Source organism: Erythrolamprus reginae, chromosome 4 (assembly GCF_031021105.1).
Source record: "Erythrolamprus reginae isolate rEryReg1 chromosome 4, rEryReg1.hap1, whole genome shotgun sequence".
In the NCBI taxonomy this organism is placed as follows: domain Eukaryota; kingdom Metazoa; phylum Chordata; class Lepidosauria; order Squamata; family Dipsadidae; genus Erythrolamprus; species Erythrolamprus reginae.
Window position 1 is genome coordinate 136745518 of NC_091953.1, and position 17774 is coordinate 136763291.

General features: G+C 44.0%; 1 protein-coding gene across 2 annotated transcripts; it reads left to right on the plus strand.

The window, feature by feature from the left end:
* Positions 1 to 1735: 1735 nt before the first annotated feature.
* FAM216B (family with sequence similarity 216 member B) lies at positions 1736 to 15144 on the plus strand. Of its 2 annotated transcripts, none has more exons than XM_070751882.1 (4): positions 1736 to 1874; positions 6522 to 6650; positions 7856 to 7976; positions 14759 to 15144. In XM_070751882.1, the coding sequence occupies exons 2-4, from the start codon at positions 6549 to 6551 to the stop codon at positions 14893 to 14895; spliced, it is 360 nt and encodes a 119-aa protein (XP_070607983.1). In that variant the 5' UTR covers positions 1736 to 1874; positions 6522 to 6548; the 3' UTR covers positions 14896 to 15144. The 2 variants fall into 2 exon arrangements, with proteins under 2 accessions (XP_070607983.1, XP_070607982.1); XM_070751881.1 differs by lacking the exon at positions 1736 to 1874 and adding an exon at positions 4461 to 4560.
* Positions 15145 to 17774: the final 2630 nt, after the last annotated feature.

The window sequence follows — 17774 nt, forward strand, 5'->3', positions numbered from 1 at the left end:
GAGAGGAGGAGAGGAGAGTGGAGTGGAGCAGAGTAGTGGTAGAGTAGAGTAGTAGAGTAGAGGAGTGGAGTGGAATGGAATGGAATGGAATAGAATAGAATAGCAGAGTTGTAAGGACCTTGGAGGTCCTCTAGTCCAAACCCCTGCTCAGGCATGAAATCCTAGACCATTTTAGACAAAGAGTTGTCCAGTGTCTTCTTAAAAAAGAAGTTGGGAGCATTCCCAACTTCTGGAGGCAAGTCCTACTTCCCTGTGCATCTACCTAGACTTCTCCATGAAGATTTGAGATGATAGTAGTGATATAGAGAAGAAGCTTTCAAAACAACCATCAAGGGAGAATCAAAAGCCATGACAAATTCATCCCATTCAACATAGCAACCCTACAAGAAGCCCCTGTTCCACAGAGTACCTGTTTCGTAGATCTTCCGTTCTCCTTCCTCGATTTCTGGATGTTGGCAGGCAGAAAGACAGCTATTGTGACTCCTGTAAGGGAAGGAGGCTGACGAAAAATGATCCAATTGTTATGTACTTTCTACTCCTTAAGCAAAGAAAGGTGGATACCTGTATTTGGCTGCGTTGTTGACTTTTGCTAGTGATCCCTAAATGTTTTGGAAGGACACCTCTGAGGCTTCTTTTGCGTCAACACCTTTGTTGTTGTTAGTTGCAAAGTCGTGTCCGTCCTATCATGACACCCATGGACAATGTTTCTCCAGGCCGTCCTGTCTCCTCTACCAACCTCTGGAGTCCATGTCGACACCCTAACAATACACAAAGTAAGATGAGATGCAGCCATAGAGAGAGAGAGGAAGAGAGAGAGGGAGAGAGAGAAGAGAGGGGGAGAGAGGGGGTGAGAAGGAAAGAGAGAGAGAAGAGAGGAGAGAGAAAGAGAAAGAAGAGAGAGGGGAAGAGAGAGGGGGGAGAGAGGGGGAAGAAGGAAAGAGAGAGAGAAAGAGATAGAAAGAGAGAGAGGAAGAGAGAGAGAAAGAGGAGGAGAGAGAGGGAGGGAGAGAGATAAGAGAGAGGGAGGAGAGAGGGGGAGAAGGAAAGAGAGAGAGAGAGAGAGGAAGGAAGAGAGAGAAAGAGAGAGGGGGGAGAGAGGGGGAGAGAGTGAGGGGGAGGAGAGAGAGGGAAGGAGAGAGAGAAAGAGAGAGGGGGAGAGAGGGAGAGAGAGAAGAAAGAGAAAGAGGAGAGAGAGAGAGGAAGAGAGAGAGAAGAGAGAGGGGAGAGAGGGAAGAATGAAGAGGAGAGAAAAGAGAGAGAAAAGAGAGAAGAGAAGAGAGAGAGAAGAGAGAGAGAGAGGAAGAGAGAGAGAGAGAGAGAGAGAGAGAGAGTGAAGAGAGAGGGGGGAGAGAGGGGGACGAAGGAAAGAGAGAGAGAGAGAGAGAGAAGAAGAGAGAGAAGAGAGGGGTGAGAGAGGGGAAGAGAGAGGAAAGGGATCAAATTTATATTTACTCTTCCTTCAGGATGTTTAAGACTCTGTTCAAGCTCAACTTGACATGCACAATCCTCACTTTGGTGTGGCCTTTAGTTAAACCTGATTCTAATATTTAAGTCACTAAATACTTTTGAGCGACCCTAAACAAACTTAAGAATTTATTTGCACTTAAAAAAAAAATACCTTGGAGGTGAAGAGTTTGGATTGGCACCCAAATGTTTATCATCGATAGAAGAGGTTTTTATTTTCCTTCTCATTATTCTCTATAGTCAGATAGATGTTTGCCCCGGTTAATTCTCATAAATAGGAAGCCTTGTAAAATAATTGGAAGGTTGCACTCTTAACAACTGAAGGATTCATCCCAAAGAAAGAATCTCCAAATCGAGAGGAAGAGATCTGACTTTTAGCAGTTAAAACCCAGGTTGAAAACCCTCTAAAGGTATGTGAGTATTTATGGATATGTGTAAATATGGGGCAGGTAGATCAATGGACCGGAAAATGAAAATATTGGAAGTCAATCAATCAGAATAGAGTTGGAAGGGACCTTGGAGGTCTTCTAGTCCAACCCCTTGCTTAAGCAGGAAAACCTACACTAATTCAGCAAATGTTGTCCAACATCTTCTTAAAAACTTTCAATATTGGAGGCATCCACAAGTTCTGGAGACAAGCTGTTCACCAGATTAATTGTTCTAACTCTCAAGAAATTCTAAGTTACTACTCTCTTTGTTTAGTTTCCATCCATTGCTTCTTGTTCTACCCTCAGGTGCTTTGGGGAATAGTTTGACTCCTTCTTCTTTGTGGCAGCCCCTGAGATACTGGAAGACCGCTATCAAGGAGAGCCTGATCATTCTTTTCATTAAACTAGACCAAGGTAGGCAAAGTTGGCTCTTCTATGACATGTGGACCTCAACTCCCAGAATTCCTGAGCTAGCATGATTGGCTCAGGAATTCTGGAGTGGAAGTCCACAAGTCATAGAAGAGCCAACTTTGCCCACCTCTGTAGTCCAACATTGTTATCAATTTTAGCACGTTCCTGCCACGTCCCTGTGGGTTGGCAATTCAATCCTGATGAGAGTTAACTTCCTACTGTTAAGTCGTCTATGAAAGTTGTGTTATTTTTAAAAGCAATTTCTTTTGCCCTCCTGCAAAACCCAATGGAGAACGTCAACATTCTCCCCAACAAGATGCTGTAGGAGAAGAGATAAGAGGAGCAGAGCCTTATTGGAAATGAGATAAACATTTCTTCCAACCCTTTATCTAACAGCTTTGTTTTTTTGACCTTCAGGGAGGGCTTAGAATGAAGCCGCTGGCAGTATGTTGGACCTTTGCCCAGGCTTCTCCCATAAGTGACTTCTTCTAAATTTTGGTTCTTCTCCACATCCCTGCCTGGACCTTTTGACTTAACAGAACAGAATAACAGAATCAGTTGGAAGGAAACCCTATAGCAGTGATGGCGAACCTATGGCACAGGTGCCAGAGGTGGAACGTGATGGCACGCGAGCTGTTGCCCTAGCTCAGCTCCAATGTCCATGTGTGTCCTTCCTGACTTTTGGCTGGCACAGAGGCTCTGGGAGGGTGTTTTTGGCTCCCAGAGAGCTTTCGGGGGATGGGGGAGGGCATTTTTACCCTTCCCCTGGCACCTCCATCCCGGCCCAGCCAGCGGACCAGTGCCAGCCCCATGCCCAGCACAGTGCCAGCATGTACGGCATCCAGTATCACATCCAGCCACCGCTGTCGGTGCCTCTGCCCTGGAACTCACAGCCAACCTCCCCGCCCCCACCCCATGGCTTCTGCCCGGTGCTTCTGCTGCTGGCGCCCTACTGCTCCTACTACGACCGCTGTATGTGGTGTATGAGAGAGAGAGGGAGAAAGAGAGAGAGAGAGAGAAAGAGAGAGGGGGGGAGAGAGAGAAAGGGAGGAAGAAGGAAGAGAGAGATAAAGAGACTGAGAGAGAGGGAAGGAGGGAGAAAGAAAGAAAGAGACAAGGAGGAAGGAAGAGAGAGAAAGAGAGAGAGAGAAAAGAGAGAGGAAGGGATGAAGAGAGTAAGAAAGAGACATCTGTCTGTCTCTCTGTCTCTCTCCCTGTCCGTCTGTCCATCCATCCATCCATCCATCCATCCATCCATCCATCCATCATTTCTTTGTAATCTGTCATCTGTGTCTTTTTGTCAGTCTATCTATTATCTTATTCCATCCATCCATCCATCCATCCATCCATCCATCCATCCATCCATCCATCCACCTGTATATACCGTAGCTATATTAGCCACTGTATCTCCTCTAGTTACAATTTACTTATCATCTCTCTATCATTCTCTCTCCCTCTTATTTGTTACGACATTAAAAAAAAAAGATTGATAAACTCTAACAGGATGTCCACAAACCACCTCAGCAATGTAGCACACTGTTTGCCTATTACTATTCATCATTTGATAACCCTGATTTCCCCAATATTCTCAGCAGGGGGAGAAGCACCCAAAAGGGATTAATTGACCCAGTTAGCTAACCTGAAAGAAGTTCTCTTTAACCCTAAATAGACCCAGTTGTGCCCAGCCTAACTAAAGTTTGCCTGATCACCCATTAACTCAGTTTGACTCCAGAGTCTTCCCAGAAAAAGAACTGGAGAGAATGAATTGGAGAAGAAAAAATCCAAGAAAAAGAACCAGGTTTTTCCAATATGTGACATTATTGAGCTAAGGATTGAAACAATGGACACCCATTCCTCTTCTGATAAATACAGATTTATCACATCTGCCATGCAACACCACTTTTAAGGCAGCTGCTAGGAGAAAAGCAAAGGTTTTAACGGCCAGATTTATGCCAGTAGAAACAAACTGAATACACCAGTCCCCAAGTTGACAGCTAGTCAAGAATTGCTTCGAGCATTAAGCCAAATTCCACCAAATTCAGAGTGGGCTCTCCCTCCCTCCCTCTTTCTCTCTCTCTCTCTCTCTCTCTCCACTTTTTCTCCCTGTATATTTGTATTTTGTGTATGTGTGTGTGTGTGTTGCTAGGTTATTAGTCAACAAAACAAGCAATATCATGAAGGTTCTTGAGAGACAGTGCATCTAATATTAATATCCATCTGGTAAAGAAGAAGTATATTTTTTTTGCAAAAGAAGGGGGTAAGTCAATAATGAACGGATTGGAATTTCATATTGAATCTTTCAAAACCCAGCTGGGTGGAAGAAATCGACCAGGTATTTGCAAGTCAAAGCCTCTCTCGCTGCATCCTTCAGCTCATGTATATTTTAGCCTCAGCTGTCAGATGACAAAATGTTGGAATTGCAGAGAGAAAGCGTTAACGTTGGCTTTGGCTCCAAACAAAAATAAATGCATTGGGTGCTATATATACATATATTATTATTGGGCGCTTCAATCTGCAGAATATAACTCTAATTTATTCTTATTTTCCAATTTTCCTTCTGGAGTATTTGTTTTATTCTCACAGCCAGCCTGCAAAAGAGGTTAAACAGTGATGGGAATTAACCCAACATTATCGAACTAATCAAGGAGGTGGATTTATACACCATGAAGTGATTATCTTGGACCCTACATAAAATCCCATCTCTGCACAGAGATAGAGATTAGAGACAGAAATATACATAGAGAGAGATTAGAGACAAAGATACAGATTAGAGACAGAGATAGAAATTAGAGATGGAAACAGAACTAGAGATTACAGATAAAAGAGAGGTTAGAGATAGATATTAGAGATAAAAGATAGATATTAGAGACAGAGATTAGAGATTATTATTTATTTATTTATTTATTTACTTACTTACTTACTTACTTACTTACTTACTTACTTACTTACTTACTTACTTACTTATTTATTTATTAGATTTGTATGCCCCCCCTCTCCGCAGACTCGGGGTGGCTCACAACACAATAAAAACAGTTTATAACAAATCTAATAATTTACAGTTTAAAATATTAAAAAACCCCATTATTAAACAGACATACACACAAGCATACCATACATAAATTGTATAGGCCCGGGGGAGATATCTCAGTTCCCCCATGCCTGACGACAAAGGTGGGTTTTAAGGAGTTTGCGAAAGGCAAGGAGGGTAGGGGCAGTTCTAATCTCTGGGGGGAGCTGGTTCCAGAGAGTCGGGGTCGCCACAGAGAAGGCTCTTCACCCTGGGGCCCGCCAACCGACATTGTTTAGTTGACGGGACCCGGAGAAGGCCCACTCTGTGGGACCTGATAGAGATTCGAGACAGAAACAGAGATAGAGAATAGAGATAAGAGATTGAAATCAGAGGTAAGAGATTGATATAAGAGATACAGATTAGAGAGAGATAGAGATTAGAGATGGAAACATAAATATTTATTTTATTTATTTATGTATTTATTTCTTTATTCACTTGTCCAATACACAAATACATAGGAAGAAAAATAGACATGTAGTAATATATATAAGTGTAAAAGTGAACTTAGAGGAGAGGATATATGAAAGAAAGAGAATATATATGATAAGTGAGAGAAAGGAAAGACAATTGGACAGGGGACGAAAGGCACACCAGTGCACTTATAGAGATACAGATTATGGAGAAAAGATTGGTTAGAGATAGATATAAAGATAAGAGATAGATATTAGAGATAAAAGATAGAGATCAGAGATAGAGATTAGAAACAGAGATAGAGAATAGAGATAAGAGGTTGAAATTAGAGATAAGAGATTGAAATAAGAGATTAGAGATAGAGACAGAGAAAGAGAGATTAGAGACAGACAGAGATTAGAGATTAGAGAAAGAGATTAGATATAAGAGATAGATTTTAGAAACAAATCAGAGATATAGAGATAAATATTAGAGATTAGAGATAAAGGAGATTAGAGATATTAGAGACAGAGAGATGAGTGATATAGAGATTAAGAGGAGAGATTAGAGACAGTGATAAAGATGGAGGTGGAGATTAGAAATGAAAGAGGATGGAGATGGAGGGGGGACAGATAAGAGGAGGGGGAGGTTGTAGAGGGAGAGCAATGTTGCCCAATGCAGTAGCACAGCTGATTTTTACAAATAAAACCAGGAGCGAAATTTGTATATATATTTTGTTTTGTTTTTACCATCAACAGCTCTTTTCCTTCTTGGAAACAGTGGAGATGGGACAACGTGAGAGACAAAATCCTAGCAAAGGCCACTACCCTAAACTGCATACAAGCATACAAGTTCCTTCAAGTGAATGGGACTCATTCTTGATGAAGGTATCAGAGTTGGTTACCCTTCAATTTAAGGGAGGTTGGAGTCAAGTCCTCCATACTTATGGCCCTTAGGAAGTCCGTTTCGCAAGGCTCCGAAGAGGTGGTGCAATGTGCCTTGGTTCACAGAGTTCCTTTGGAACTGATGGAACCAGCACATTCCTGAAAAATGCTCCAACCTAATTGGTGGACCATGCCTTAAACTGCCTGTATTCATAATTTGCCCAGGGCGTATGTGGGCTGGAGTGTTGTGGGAATACTGGATAGGAGTCAGGCCTGGAGCAAAACGAACTCCATCCAGCTCAGTCACCTTGAGGGAATTAGCTGAAAAGAAAATGTGTGCATAGAAATAGATACAGAAATGAAGGCAAATAGAGATAGAAGTAATAGAAGTAATAGAAATAGAAATAATAGAAATAGAAATGAAATGGGAGGGAGAGAAGGAGGGAGGGAGAAAGGGAAGGGAAAGGGAAGGGAAAGGAAGAGGAAAAGGAAACATGAAAGAAAGAAAGAAAGAAAGAAAGGAGGGAGGGAGGGAGGAAAGAAAGAAAGGATAGGAAGGGATGGGAAAAGAAAAAGGAAAGGAAGGGAAGGGAAGGGAAGGAAAGGAAGAAAAAAGAAAACACAGAAAGAAAGAAAGAAAGAAAGAAAGCGAGAGAGAGAGAGGAAGGAAGGAAGGAATAAAGAAAGAAAGAAAGAAGGGATAGAATGGGATGGGAAGGGAAGGGAAAGATAAAAGGAAAGGAAGGAAAGGGAAGCAAGGAAAGGAGAGGACAGGACAGGAAGGAAGGAAGGAAGGAAGAAAAAAGAAAAAAGAAAGATTGCAAGGAAGAGAGGAATAAATGAAAGTAGGAAGGCATAGGTCACTTTAAAGGAGAATTTTTGTAGCTCAGCATTGGTGTGAGGGATCCTTGATGCCTTCTAAGCTTGGTTGTTTTCTTGAAGAGGTTTCATGAGCCAAACTAGGTAACAGCACCACTAGCACTGATGGCGTTCCCTAGCTGGCTCATGAAAGGCCTGCAAGAAACCAACCAAGCTCAGAAACCACCGAGGAGCCAATAAATCACTTTCTTAAAAAACGCCACTGCACAAAATCCCTTCGGCTGAATTTGATTATACGTTTGAGGAGTGTACTACGCAGAGGGGGTCGATGAATTGTAGATTGTCCCGTCTGCCATTCCAAATAACGAGACCATTCTTTGCCTCGGCAGGGTTTGAACGAGGGACAAAAACGCTACTTTTATAGCATCCTGAGCGCCTACGACAGCCGGGGGCAGCGAGAAGCCTTGCGCCGACGATACATGGTCAGCCTTCAGCGCCAAAATGCGCTGGGTGAGTATCAGTCGAGGCCTTCTCCAGCCTCGGCCATCCAGAGAAATTTGGAGAGCCGCCCGCGAGCATGACAAAAATCTGGGGATTACGAGGCCAGTTTTATGGGCCGTGAAAGCGCATTTCTCTCTCACACACACAGCTGGAGCACATGCTGGTGCGAGAGGCAGGGTTCACGCAGCCTTTGGCCAAAAAGCTTTGTTCCGCTCAGCAGGGCCAGGACGAACATTCATGCGCGAGGCGACTTCGTGCGCTCGGAATCCTTATTTATGCCGTGTCAGTTTATCTTTAGTGTCTCTCCACCGCTGCGCTCCCAAACACTGCCCTGAGACAGCTGAGAAATAAATGCTGCGGAGTGAATCTTTCGCTCTCGAAAAAGAGAAAAATCCAGTTGACCATAAAGAAAAAAGTGAGGTTGCATTAATATAACTACGTGACACATATTACGTGGGTATATGTTGTCGGCCGCTCTGAGTGCTCGGAGAAGGGCAGCAAATAATATTTAAATGGAATTCAAGATTTAAGAACAGGATGGATAGAATTGGAGTGGGGGAAATGAAGAAATATTGTGTAGTCTGTCGCTATTTAGGCTAAAAGTAGCTGTTGAAGTTATATGTTAGCTTCTATCAATCTATCTATCTATCTATCTATCTATCTATCTATCTATCTATCTATCTACCTACCTACCTACCTACCTTCCTCTCTCTCTCTCTCTGTATCCATCCATCCATCTATCAATTTTATTGTTTTCTTTCTCAGACAGACAGAGTAATTATTGATGAATTGGAATAGGATGATTCAGGAGGCGTTATTAATTTTTTATATAAGAGATTCCATAACTGTTTATAATAAGAGATGGGCAGCCTAGAAATCCAAATAAACAATAAACAAACAAACAAACAAACAAACCAATCAATAAGTAAGCAAGTAAGTACAGTAAGTAAGTAAAACAAATAAAAAATAGGTAGTTAGTTAGGTAGACAGACAGACAGACAAACAGGCAGACAGGCAGGCAGGCAGGCAGGCAGGCAGGCAGACAGACAGACAGACAGACAGACAGACAGACAGACAGACAGACAGACAGATATTCTTAAGCATTGATGGTATATGTGTGGTTATGTATGTATATTTTTAAATCGGAGAATTTTTGTACAGTAATGTAGGTGGACCCCTCTTTCGGACCACAATTGAGCCTCAAACTGTCTAACTGAGACCGTTGTTAAGCGAGTTTTGCCCCAATTTCATGAACCTTCTGGCCACAGACAGTAAGCGAATTGCCACACTTGATATCTTAGTAACCCAGTTGTTAAGTGAATCTGGTTTCCCTATGGCTTTGAGTGTCAGAAGGTTGCAAAAAGGGATCCCGTCATCCCCTGGGACACCACAACGGTCATAAGTATGAGTCAATTGCCACACCTCCAAAAGAAAGATCTCTCACTTGGTTTAAAGCAAGAAAAGCATGCAATTTAATCTCTAAACAAAAAAAATATTTCCAAAACATTTTAAGTTCGTTCCTAAATCTGAAATAAATACCATTCTCGGGAGGAGAAGGCAGAAATAAAAAGCAATCGATTCAGTAGAGTTTCTCTTCAAAGTTATATTGGAAAAAATATATTGGCACGATCTTCTGGGAGGATTTTGACTCAGAAGCAGAATCCACAGATGGATGATTCCTGTCTTTGGGGTGAGTCAAATGTCTGAACTTGCAAACAAAATGGGCCAGAATTTAAATGAGAACCTGCCTTAGGATTTATCTCTTTTTTATATTCTGAATTTGTTAACATTTGCATTTATTTTTCCTGCCAATAGCACTGATTTTCATCATTTTGGCTCCCTCTCTTTTTAAAATGTAATTTTTGAAATGCTCAACTTACACCCCTAAAATCATTCCCCATCCCAGTTTGGCTCAGCGTTGTCCCTGACAGACAGGTGGCCTTTTTTTCCAGAGCTTTCCAAGCTGTACTAAAAACGTTGTGACCTTGAAGTGGCAACATTGCAGTTTATGAAAGAAAGGTCCATGGAAAATCTCAATCATCCAGGTCGTGGTTATCACAAAGGTTGTTGTTGTTGTTGTTGTTCTTCTTCTTCTTCTTCTTCTTCCTCCTCCTCCTCTTCCTTCTCTTCTTCTTACATAGAAACATAGAAACATAGAAGACTGACGGCAGAAAAAGACCTCATGGTCCATCTAGTCTGCCCTTATACTATTTCCTGTATTTTATCTTAGGATGGATCTCTGTTTATCCCAGGCATGTTTGAATTCAGTTACTGTAGATTTACCAACCATGTCTGCTGGAAGTTTGTTCCAAGGATCTACTACTCTTTCAATAAAATAATATTTTCTCATGTTGCTTTTGATCTTTCCCCCAACTAACTTCAGATTGTGTCCCCTTGTTCTTGTGTTCACTTGTGTTCTTCTTTGTCTTCTTCCTCCTCCTCCTCATCCACTTCTTCTTCCTCATTCTCTTCCTCTCCTCCTCCTCCTCCTCCCTCTCTTCTTCTTTGTCTTATTCTTCTTCCTCCTCCTCATCTTCTTCTTCCTCCACCTCTTCCTCCTTCTCCTCCTCCTTCTTTTCACAAACACCACTTCTTTCTAGCACTGACAATGTTACCTAGTTGGGTAACAAAATGTCTGCAAGAAATCCACCAAGCTCACAGCCCACCACGGACCCAACAATTCAACCCTAAGCTACAAATATTGTCTTCTGTCATATCTGCAAGCATTTGATGCCAGCAATAGTATATTTTGGGATGCCAGTAATTCCCAAGACTTTAGGCTAATGTAGTTGGGGAAAAAATATCCTGGAGAGAAGGGAATAGCAAACGGCATCTATTGTGGCTTTGCAAACTACAAGGATATGCTTAGAAAGTCACCAGATGACCTCAAGGTGAACTGACCACAGATTCAACTGAATCTGTAACAGTTTTTTAGGTTCTTCAAACCAAAGCTTCTCCTAGCCCAAGGCTAGTCAAAGTTGGCTCTTCTATGACTTGGGGACTTCAACTCCCAAAATTCCCGAACCAACCATGCTAGCTCAGGAATTCTGGAAGTTGAAGTCCACATGTCATAGGAGAGTCAACTTTGACTGTCCTACCCATACCTGAAGACACCTGGGCTCTTGCAACCCCAAGTTCTATTTCAGAATTACAGCTCTTAGCTGGATTGCAAAACTCTGGAAAAACTTGGTGTTCGTTTTCTAAGTTCGATGAGTAATGAAATATGTGGACAAAACAGAAAAGATTACCATAGGGGTTAAAACTGGAGACCATCTCTCCCCCCCCCCCCCTGCTTTCTGGGAAACGATGATACGTTTTTATGGTTTGGTGAACTTGGATGGATGAAATTACAGGCCAATTTCAACTGGGGCTTTCTTTACAAATGTCGAACATAGGAAAAGTGTCTGATCTCAAAGCAGCCTGACTTCATCCTGGGCTTCAAAAAAATGTTCAGATTTTCTGAAATCAGATTTTCACCCCCATCCCTGTCATTTTGGAAAGCAGAAAGTTGTTATTCTAAACAACACTTGATTACATCCAGGTGCAGAGGGCTTTTTGTGTGTCTCTGAGTGTGTATGTAAATTATAGAGAAAGAGGAGGATCTAAAAGGAACCGGTGGTGAGGGGAGAGGGATTGATAGATGATAAAGGGATTATAGCAGCAGTGGAATCTACTTACCTTCCCAACAGGTTCAGACACGCATGGTTTTTCATCTGCGCCTTTGCGGAAGGCTTTGCCCATGCGCAGAGGGTTAAAAACAAGATAATGGTGATGTCTGGGTGGGTGGGTGTATATTCGCATTGCCTGCCACTACTGGTTTTCTGAACCCCTGGCAGCCGCCGCTACAGGTACGCCCAAACCGGTAGCACTTCACCTCTGGATTATAGCTAGATATCTATATCTATGAGAGAGAAAGAGAGAGAGAGAGAGAGAGAGAGAGAGAGAGAGAGAGAGAGAGAGAGAGAGAGAGAGAGAGAGTTGTTAAAGGGATTATAGCTAGTTTATATCTATCAGAAAGAGAGGGCAGAAGAGAGTGAGAGAGAGAGTGAGAGAGGGATATTAAAGGGATTATAGCTAGATATCTATATTTTTATTTATTTTTATTTATTTATTTTGTCCAATACACAATACATATAGAAGAGAATAGACATGTAGTAATATATATAAAGAAAATGATAGACAAAAAGATATAAAATTAGAGGAGAAGATATCTGGAAGGAAGAAAAGATAAAGGAGAGACAATTGGACAGGGGACGAAAGGCACACTAGTGCACTTATATACGCCCCTTACTGACCTCTTAGGAACCTGGAGAGGTCAACCGTGGATAGTCTAAGGGAGAAATGTTGGGGGTTAGGGGATTGACACTACCGAGTCCGGTAATGAGTTCCACGCTTCGACAACTCGATTGCTAAAGTCGTATTTTTTTATAGTCAAGTTTGGAGCGGTTGATATTAAGTTTGAATCTGTTGCGTGCTCTTGTGTTGTTGCGGTTGAAGCTGAAGTAGTCATTGACAGGCAAGACGTTGCAGCATATGATTTTGTGGGCAATACTTAAATCGTGTTTTAGGCATCATAGTTCTAGGCTTTCTAGACCCAGGATTTTTAGTCTATTTTCGTAGGGTGTTCTGTTTCGAGTGGAGGAGTGAAGGGCTCTTCTGGTGAAGTATCTTTGGACGTTTTCGAGGGTGTTGATGTCCGATATGTAGTATGGTTTCCAGACAGATGAGCTATATTCAAGGATATGAGAAAGAGAGAGATAAAACTAGGGAGGGAGATGGATTATAGCTACATATCCATATGAGAAAGAGAGAGAGAGAAAACAAGGGAGGGAGATGGATTATAGCTACATATCCATATGAGAAAGAGAAAGAGAAAACGAGGGAGGGAGAGAGAGGGACAGAGGGAGAGGGAGATGATAAAAGGGATTATAGCTAGATATCTATATGAGAAAGAGAGAGGGGAACGGAAGAGAAGGAGAGAGAGAAGAGGCGATAAAGGGATTATAGCTAGAGATATTAAATGGATTATAGCTATATTATATCTATGAGAAATAGAGAGAGAAAGAAGGATATTATAAATGCATCTCTACATCTATGAGAAAGAGAGAGGGGGAGAGAGAGAGATGATGATGATGAAGGGATTATATCTTGATAGCTAGGTATCTTTATCTATCTGAGAGAGAGAGAGAGAGAAACATTCGTCTCATAATTAAGGCAAGGACAAAGTGGGTCTCTCTCATCTTTCGCTCCTACAATTATTGAAAACCGTGTCACATCACCGCAGGGATGGCGGCTGTTGGCAGATCATTCTGGAGCTCTTCTTGCAATTAAGGTGGTTATTTTTCCAACTTCACAGTGTAAACATGGCAGGGGACCTTTCTCACTCCATCAGCTTTTATGGCCTGGCCAACTCATGCTGCCTACCCTTGATGTCTCTCCACCCGTGGCTCACGAATCCTGGACGTCTTTAGTTTTGGGGGCCAAAGTAGCAACTAGGTATCAACTAGCTAAGAGTTCAGTTTTCTACCCTGCGTCCAATGTTGGGTTCCTACCAGTGAAGGGACGCTCATGTTCGGCGCTAGTGGTGCACCCTCTGAGGCCGTGGTGGGTACATGTGCATCTAGCAGGCGCATGTGCACCCGTTGATGCACGTTTCAGCTTCTGCACATGCGCGACAAGAAAAATCTTGTGTGAGGAGACAAGAGTGAGATTTCGGCAAGTTTCGGCATGCGCGAAAGCACAAGAAGATTGGTGAAAATCGCTAAAATCTCGCTCACACATGTGCAGAAGCCAAATCTCATGCAGGGACACAGGTGTTAGGGATATGCAGCTGTGCGCACAGCTCCCATTATTATAACTGGACCTGTGCACCGGTCCGTGTAACCAGTAACAACTGGTTCCTATCTCGACGGGGATGGGTGGCCATTCTGGTAGGGAAAATGACGATGAGCACACAATTCTAGGTAACCAGTGAGCGAGCGCACATGTCAGAGTGAGATATGGCTTCTTTGCATTTGTAGGAAACAAACTCTCACGATAGGACATGTGATCGTGTGAGATTTTGGCAATTTTCGGTGATTTTTTGCTCCCGTGCATGCACAGAAACAAAGAGCCACCAAAATCTCACGAGAGCACATGCCCCCTCGCAAGATTTTGCTCCCTGTGCATGCTCAGAGCATGCTCAGAGATGCAGAGCAAAGCGCACTGGTAGTGGTGGGAGCCAGCAACTCTTCATTGCCTGCGTCTCTCTCTCCCCCCCATCCAAAGCTGAGGTTGTTAATGGGTTCGGTCAGTAATGGGCAGCCAATTTTTTTACTGCCACACTGTGGGTGTGGCTTATTTCGTGGGCATGGCTTGATGGTCATGTGACTGGGTAGGAGTGGCTTGTTGGCCATGTGATCAGGTGGGAGTGGCTTGAACGATCATCATTGTTCAAGTGAACGGTTAAGTCCTCGACTTACAACCTCACCAGTGTCGCTCTTTGGGGTGACAATTTGCTTTGTGTTTCCCGCGCTCTCCTTCCTGGGTCGCCCCCTGCAAATGGGTGCCAATCAGCTGTTGAGAAAAGAGGGGGGAGGAAATGGGCCCCCTGCAATTCCTGCCAGTGCTGGTCTCCCTGCCGCTATCCGAGGAGGAGGAGGAGGATGGGAGGGTGGGATGGTCAGCTGGAGCTGGGCACACAGCTTCATTTCCGCTGGTGGAACTGCGTTCCACTCCGTCCTGCCTGCTGCCCACCTCTGGGTTTGGTCCACCTGAAGGTTCCTGACTTCTTTTTTCAAACCCATTTCCAGGGCTCATCACCAAGCAGCAAGTGGGATATTACGCTTCCTTCCTCAAAGATCCGAAGCCCAGCCGAAGGCCGACGCGAGGGAGGAGGTCTCCCTCGAAGGCAGATGGCAAGCGAGCCCAGCCACATTCCTGTAATTAAATATGGATCAAAGGCGCCGCAGAGAACTCTCTGGCCCCGGCAAGCGAGGATGAATCACAGTTTGGCGTTTGGGAGAAAGGGGACGATTTGCCTTCTGTCGGCCCGAATTTTGCAAAGAGCAATGGGCCTGTTGGGAAGAACTTGTTCTGAGAGAGAGAGAATCCATCTTAACTCGTGGATGAAATGGAAAATCCTTATGGAAGCTTGCAAGATTCCCTAAACTTTGCATTAAAACATCCGGTGGAAATATTTGTTGAATTGTGGCTTCTTTGGTGTGAGCTGTGCAGTGTGCAACAAAGATATAAACCCACAACATCTAGTGGCAAGCTGTTCCGCTGATTAATTCTCCTCGCTGTTAGGAAAATTCTCCTTAATTCCAGGCTGCTTCTGCTCCTTCCTTAGTTTCCATCCATTGTTTTCTTGTCTACAGGCTAAAGCAGCGGAGAAACCCAGCAGGTTCTGGCAGCGGGGCGGGCAGCAAAGGCACCGCCGCCAAGCAGGGGTCAAAGTAGGAGTGGGAGGGCGCTGGCAGCAGCGGCACTGGGCAGTAGCCACAGGGCAGTGGTGGGGCGGTCGGTTGCGAGTGGGAGCTCCAGGGCAGAGGCACCAACAGCGGTGGCTGGATGTGTTGCTGGACCTTGTACATGCTGGTGCTGCGCTGGGCATGGGTGCGGGACTGTCACTGACCCACTGGCTGGGCCGGGATGGAGGTGCCAGCCCTGTGCCCATGCCCAGCGCAGTGCCAGTATGTACGGCATTCAGCAACACGTCCAGCCACCACCGTTGGTGCCTCCGCCCTAGAGTGCCTGCTCACAGACGACCACCCTGCCGCCACTCCATGGCTACTGCCCAGTGTCATTGCTGACAGCACCCTCCCGCTCCTCCTTCGACCCCTGCTTGGTGGCGGTGCCTTCTCTGCCCCACCCCACTGCCCCTGAAGGCCCACCTCAGGCCCGAGCCCTTCCTGCTGCCCAAGAACTGCAAAGCTCACCTGCCGCCACCAGGCCCCAAAGCTCACCTTCCGCTGCCGCCAGGGAAGCTCCAGCTGGGCGGGGCACCGCAGCCGCAGGAAAGATGGCCTCCAAAGGCGAAGGGCCTCCCTGGAAGGGCTGTGTGCGCGTTTGCTCCAAACTTTTTGCAAAGTTTGCCAGGCTTCAGGACTTGGGGCGGGGGGGGGGAACAGCTTTAAAATTGGGACATTTTTGAACCGTCGCAGGACGTGGGAGAAATCATTCAAAAGCGGGACTGTCCCGCGGGATGTCTGGTCACTTTATCCAAGCCACACCCACCAACTCACACCATGCCCACAGAACCGGTAGTAAAAAAAATTGGATTTCACCACTGGGCTAAAGTATATGGGACTGGAAGCCCATGTTGTATTTGGAAACTTTTAAGTTGCTTTATTGCTGGGTATAAGCTTCCATTTCTTCAAGCGGCTCCATGAAGCCAGTAGTTTTTGTGTCTGGTTTGTGCAATTTAAAACGAGAACCGGTCTGGAGGGAAGAAGGCGTTAGCGAGCATAGTTAACGGGAGGAAGCTTTTCACACAAATTCAACCATGACAGCTTTGTAGACAGAAGGTGTTTGCGTTTCTCTGTGGTATTTAAAATTGCCACGACACCTCGGTTAAAACTTTCCTATTGGCCTGGGAAAGGCAATCAAAGCTTTATAGAAATGCCGGGCATGAATTTAATAATAAATGCAATGATTTATAATTCAATAATCAAATCATTGAATGGATTCAATAAACTCAAGGAGTTTAATGGCTACTGGGAATGAAAGAAATATGCAGGGCAATTTTGTAGGAAGATGACTTCTACTCATTACACCCAAACATCCTTGTGGAGCAACGTGTCAGGTGTCTATGCCACCTCTAGGTAGAACAGAATAGAATAACAGAGTTGGAAGGGACCTTGGAGGTCTTCTAGTTCAATCCCTTCTTAGGCAGATAAATGGTTTAATAATAACAACAACAACAACAACAACAACAACAACAACAACAACAGAGTTGGAAGGGACCTTGGAGGTCTTCTAGTCCAACCCCCTGCTTAGGCAGGAAATCCTACACTACTTCAGACAAATGGTTATCCAACATCTTCTTAAAAACTTCCAGTGTTGGAACATTCACAACTTCTGGAGGCAAGCTGTTCCATTGATCAACCGTTCTGACTGTCAGGAAATTTCTCCTTGGTTTTAAGTTGCTTCTCTCCTTGTTTAGTTTCCACCCATTGCTTCTTGTTCTACCCTCTGCTGCTTTGGAGAATAGGTCGACTCTCTCTTCTTTGTGGCAACCCCTGAGATATTGGAACATTGCTATCCCGTCTCCCCTGGTCCTTCTTTTCATGCAACTAGCCATGCCCAGTTCCTGCAACCGTTCTTCATATGTTTTAGTCTCCACTCCCTTAATCATCTTTGTCATTCTACTCTGCAATCTTTCTAGTGTCTCAAGATCCTTATTGCATCATGGCGACCAAAACTGAATGCAGTATTCTAAGTGTGGCCTTACCAAGGCCTTATAAATTGGTATGAACCCTTAGAAACTTAGAAACATAGACGACTGATGGCAGAAAAACACCTCCTGTTCCATCTAGTCTGCCCTTATACTATTTCTTGTATTTTATCTTAGGATGGATATATGTTTATCCCAGGCATGCTTAAATTCAGTTACTGTGGATTTACCAACCACGTCTGCTGGAAGTTTGTTCCAAGCATTTACTCCTCTTTCAGTCAAATCATATTTTCTCACGTTGCTTCTGATCTTTCCCCCAACTAACCTCAGATTGTGGCCCCTTGTTCTTGTGTTCACTTTCCTATTCAAAACACTTCCCTCCTGAACCTTATTTATACCTTTGACATATTTAAATGTTCCGATCGTGTCCC